Here is a 6,000-nt window from a genome sequence, read left to right as displayed (position 1 = left end):
CCTTAAACACATTCAGCTTCAGTGAGGTTGCACAGCTGTTTAAGAAGTAAAAGCTGAGCAAGCAAAAGCAGTATCTACAGAGCAGGAACTTCATGCCTCAGGGAGACCTCTTTGTTCTCTTAAGAGATTACATTACATTTTCTATCCGGTCATGAAAACAGCTTACAATAGTATCTCATGTGGGCTTCCCAAACTAGTGTTCTCTTATGTGCCACAGCTTCATTGAAACACTGTGCCAGATAATTTAACATCAAGTGTTTGATTAGTATTGCAGAACCCTGGCTTAGCTTCAGGAGTCATGCAAGGGGTGCTTAAGCACTGGAATCTGAACTGGGAAGTAGATAGGGTGTTTAGAAGCATACAATTTATATGCTATTTTATTTGTTATTTTTCCTATAGGCACAACCTTATCAAAATTTTGGATTGATGCCTTTGTTGTCTTTACTGATTTTGCTTGTTCCATATTACTAAAATAAAATATCAGATAGAAGGATCTGCATCAGATAGAGCGATTTAGGTCTCAAAATACACATCAGAATATAATAGCTTTATATTCATTCAGCAAAGAAGAATGTAAAAAGGTCAAAAGGAAGCTTGCATTTTTGAAAATAAGGAAGAGGAGCTGTCACTCATATTTATGGAGCAAACACTGCAGCAATACAAGATATTACCACCTCAGTTGCTTTTTACCAGCCTTTCTCTAGGGGTACCTGTGCCTCCAGCAAAGCAGAATGCCTTTCATATCAGAGATGCCCTTTTTACTCTCCTTCTCTTTCTCTGGCAGCTTATGCTAGTACATAAAGCTGTGAATGGAAATAGCTGAGGCAAGAGCATGCATGCTCCCTTCTCTTGATGCCACTGCAGAAACAGTACTTTCTGCAATTGGACAAATCAAAAACCTCAGTGTAGTAATATTTGAAACCATCACAGCAAGATTCGCCACAGCTCATCTATGAGAGCCACAAATGAAGTAGGAAAAGATACTGTGCACTGCATCTTCTGAGAGACAGATTCAGTTAATAGTCATGCATTTACGTGTTTCAATATCTCTCTGAAAGGTTGTGAATAGTATTTGTCTTCATACTTAAGCCACCTTAAGATGATTGTGTTAATAGGATGTCTGAACCCTCTACATTCATATTGGCTCTTGTGCAGATAAAAGGGAGAATAACATGCAGATGTACTGACTTAAGTATCAAACGGGAAGAATTAGCTTCACTTATCAGGCAGTCAGGTTAAAATTGGGCTTTCCAATACTGTCTTCTTATCTGTAGTACCTTTTTCAGAACCAGCATGACGTAAGATAATGATTTTGAAAGCACAAGTATGTTCATATTGAATAATGACATGATTCTCTACTTTACTTACTGTAAATAGATAATTCATTAGAAATAATGCTTAATTTAAGAAGGTATAGTACATCGAACACCACTATTGTTTCCTATAATGCAATATCTTTAAGAGAAGAATTGTCATTGTAGAATGACAGTTTCTGTCCCCTTTCCCTTCCTCCTCTCATTCCTCAAAAGCATTTTGAGTTCATTTACTTATTATCTCAGTGTCTTTCAAGCTAAATCTATTTAATTTAAAAGTAGTGTCGTTCCCCCGCAACTTTCAGTCCTTGAAATACCCGGCATTTAATCTATCTAATGAGATTGATTCTTAGCTCACACATCAGCAATTACAAAGATTTTGACATTGAAAGTCAGTTAATACCTCTGTTGTTGATGTTTTACCTGGAACAAAGCTCAGATTATTACACTTAGAGTTGCTTTAGCCATACAGGCTACCCACAGTAAAACGTAATAAAAAATGGATTTTACTGAGTAAAGGCAATAGTATCTGGTGCTGAGTGTGTACAGAAGCAGGCTTTTTGTAAAACAAGGCCATCCTTACAAGTTAATAGCACACAGGTGCACTTTGAAAATGTTGTGTTCTGCTTTTCAGAAGCCTGTGATTCTGTGCAGTCAACAAATTTGCTATTGATAAGGTGTGCTCCTATTTGTCCTTTTTGTTAACAGCATGCAAGACGACAGTTTAGAATCCTCTACTTCAATATCTCAGCTTCTGAGAGAAAGTTATTTAGCTGAAACTAAACACCAAGGGAACAGAGAAAGAAGTAGATCAGAACCAGCTTCACATAATTTCCATTATGGCAACACTTCTGGTGATTCAGATGAGGTAGCTGCCCAAGAAGACCTTCCAGATCTCTCTGCCTTTTTGAGCCAAGAAGAGTTGGATCAAAGTGTAAACCTTGCAAGACAAGCTATTGATCAGAATCCACTTGAAACTAAACGGGATGAGCTTCAGACACATTCACATCATCCCTCTGATTTGCTGAAAAACACAGGAAAAACAGTTTCAAACAAACAAATGGCCCAGTCTACAGCTTTGAAAACGTCAGACAATGGCCTGCACTCCAACTTTTCTCAGGACCATGTCAGAGATACAAAGGGCTCCAAAGCGAGCTCTCAAGATCTGAAGAAACAACAGCTTCCTTCTGAATCGGAATCGAAAAAGCAATTCCTAAACAAGGCAGCCGATTTTATTGAAGAGCTCTCGTCACTTTTCAAAGCTCACAACTCAGAAAGAATAAGACCCCGAACATGCAAAAACTACAGGAGCAAAACTGATTCTAAGAACAAGCCTGCTCAAAGAGGTAGCTCCAGCTTCTCTAGTGCATCAGAAAACAGAGAAAGACTTTCCATTCCAATATCTCAAGACTTGGAAAATAAACCAGAGAAAACATTTGAAAAAATAGATGATCAACAGATGGCAAACTTGGAATCTATCAATCAATTAGCAGGTGCAGAGTTAAAAACAGAGTCAGAATCTGCATCTGTATATTCTGATGAGCCCATCGGACAACCACCACGCTTTACTCAAAAACTGAAGAGCAGGGAAGTTCCTGAAGGAACCAAAGTGCAATTGGACTGCATTGTGGTAGGAATCCCAGCACCAGAAGTCAGGTAAACGTATTCTGCATTTGCCATTTTGTATTTCTGTACCATTAGGTGTATGCCTTACCCTTCTCAGACGTTTTGATGTACATGTTCCAGTAATTTGTAGCAGAAGTCCTTTGATCTTGGTTATCAAAATTGATTAAGAAAAACAACTACTTTCTTTAAATCATACAAAAGATTGCCTGTATTTTAAGACAACACATTCTGGGGCAGATTGTCTTCTTTGAATTTTAGAGAAGTTTTTAAAAAGCTGTACTTCCATAACTAAAGGAACCACCTGAATGAGAAATGCTAGTTATCTTTATGGAAATAAAAAGAGCGAGTGATTGTGTAAACCAGCTAAAAACACTGATGCCATGAGATTTCAGGCTGATGTTTGAAGGCATTTGAGATGAGTGAATGTAGGTCCTAAAAGCAAAAGACCTCCATAAATGAATAAAAAAGAAAGGAGTTCATTTCAGTTATTACACAAATAGCTAGGAGCAGCTCAATTCCAGTTCAGATTCTGACAACAATTCCTGTATGACCTTAAAAAAATCACTTCCGTTTTACCATGTATAAAACACCCTGATTAACTGACACTTATTCATGTTGTGTGACTAGCCTGCTAAATCCGATGCTACAGTTTTCACCCATATCTATGAGGATTTTGAAGGTCAAATAGGCAATATTTGCACAGATCACTGGAGATGAAAGGAGATGTGAAAGAGCTACACTTTATTCATCAATGACATCAATGGAATAAGAAACAGATTATTATAACTTTCGCATTCATCCTGAAAATTCCTAGATCTCATCAGTATTTCTAATTCTAAATTTGTTCATGCAGAGCTCATAGGGCCAAATTTACCTCTCATTTACAATGGTGGAATTCTATTCCCTTTGCTGGAACTGCACCAATCCAAAAGAAAGGAAAAGTCTATCCATCTTCTAGAAAAGTACTATACGTATTTGCATCCTGTCTAACATCTGCAGTATCATAAATACCTTTAGTCTAGATGGCTGCCAGACCTTTTCTCGGCATTTTAGAAATCTCTGTTGCTTTTCTAAATATTGAAAAGAAATGTTTGCATCTTCGGCATCTGATTAAGGGACTCTGAGCTTCACAGATGGTCCACGTTTTCCAGTTGTCAGCTCATCTAACGAAATCTCGTTACAGTCCTTGACTTCCTTATATACTTAGACAAAGATGGGTACAGCACTACTACCACTTCTACCGCAGTCAACACCTTTATCATCTTTCTCACCAAATTAACAGGCACCATCATCAAGTGATAACTATCTCAACGTCCAAAGATGGACGCTCCAAAGATTTGTGTGGTAAAGAATCTTTGTCTTCCACTCCCTTGGATTTCGGACACAATTTGTGACACACCAGCTGCTATATTTTCAGAAGGAAGAAGCTTTTACAACACATTATTAAAGATATAGGAACAAGGATCTACAAATAAATCCTCTTGTTTTGGCCTGTCTTCAGTTATGGAGACGACAAGAAGTTTCCCAGCTTATAGTTTCCTCTTCTGTACTGTGACTGCCAGACCATTTTGTCCCACTAGTGCCCTCAGTAGTAACCCACAGGTTCTCAGTCTCTAACAAGACCTTGACCTATGGTGCCACATTGGGTATTTTGTCCATGACAGAAACGTAAATTTCTAAAAGACTAAATAGTTTGTTTATAAAATAGGTATTTGTGCTGAAGCTGGAGGGAAATATCTTGTTCGGGAAGTATATGCTTTCTTCTAAGCTTTGTGTCCAAACTCACTGCTACAAATGTTGTATTGAGTTCAGCCCTTAAACTAAAGGCCTTAGAGAAGTCTGATCGCAGAAGAAAACAGTGCCAGAAATTTGCTTTTTGACAGAAAAGCTGAGCAGACAGGGAGTATTACCATACCCTAGATATTAGCATCCTTCTCTGAAGACATCTCTTGCTTCTAAAGATTTTGAGACTGATTTCTCCAGCCACTGGCCTTGATAATACTTTTTGATATTAAAAATGTGAACAGGATCCCTAACCTAGACATGGGAAATAACTTTTTCTTCTCTCATTGTTCACTACTTATAATAGAAAGCAAACAACTGAAATAATTTTCTCTTATGTGTATACCTCTGTACGCAAACTCAATCCCTCTTTCTCTGTATTCAGAAAGGAACACTGACTTGCTTGCTTATACACATATGCTCTGGCACACAGTGTTAAATATATACATTTCTCCAGAAGGCCACAGCACTGTCTTCTTAAAAGTGCACCATACCTATGCCTTTGACACCACATAAAACTGATGGGGTATTCACGCCATCTAAGTTTAGGCATTTAACAAGTATCTGAATTAGAAGCTGAAACTATAAAGTCACTGAAGCCTCACAAAGGCAAATCAGAAAACGCAGAACAATGAGTCATCCCATGGCATATCCATGGATGGCCAGGACGCCTGTGCACCCAGCTCAGGGACTGCTTGATTCCATGGAATTGCATGATGGGATTTTTGTAAGCTAGGTTAATTTTTGTCCCAACAAAACGGAAGCTTTTCCATTGAAATTTCTATCTCAACATTTGATTCTGTTTATTTTAAATAATAAATTAAGCTACTCATGTACATGACAGTCTATATGGGAGTTGTTACACTTTCATAAACCAGGTATCAGCCAGTCTTTTCCACTGATGATGCACTGCAGTCAGGCACTGTACAGCACCAAACAGAAATGCTCGCTTGGTCTGCTGACTCCTGCTTGTAGCCAGACCAGGGTCTTCAAAGAGCTAACCCAGAAGTCCAAAACAGACTCGATACCTTTCTAAGGGCATGGGCACACAAACACGTTACCAGAGAATATGAGGCTCCTGCCAGTTGCATTAACTGCTCAAGCGTGCTCTGAATTAAGCAACAGAAGGGAAGGTACTTTGCATTCTTTGCAGCCTGTCAGGGCATGAGGGTTTCAGTGCAGGAAGGAAGGGAGAGGCTAATTTACCCTGAAATCATTCACTCAGGTCTCCTGCCCCTAGACAAGGGAGGCAGGGGCAGGGACAAAGAAGTCCCATTGG

At 38.8% G+C, this 6,000-nt stretch overlaps 1 protein-coding gene across 1 annotated transcript in view; it reads left to right on the top strand.

Annotated features, from left to right (window-relative positions):
* The first annotated feature begins 1,293 nt into the window (after positions 1–1,293).
* Positions 1,294–6,000, top strand: part of MYPN (myopalladin) — a 50,903-nt gene continuing 46,196 nt past the window's right edge. Inside the window, exons 1-2 of the mRNA XM_064514457.1 lie at positions 1,294–1,298; positions 2,022–2,969. Of these exons, the coding sequence (XP_064370527.1) occupies positions 1,294–1,298; positions 2,022–2,969 (953 nt within the window). The remainder of the gene's footprint in view (positions 1,299–2,021; positions 2,970–6,000) is intronic.

This window comes from Dromaius novaehollandiae, chromosome 6, assembly GCF_036370855.1.
Source record: "Dromaius novaehollandiae isolate bDroNov1 chromosome 6, bDroNov1.hap1, whole genome shotgun sequence".
NCBI lineage: Eukaryota > Metazoa > Chordata > Aves > Casuariiformes > Dromaiidae > Dromaius > Dromaius novaehollandiae.
This window is presented reverse-complemented; position numbering and strand designations above follow the sequence as displayed.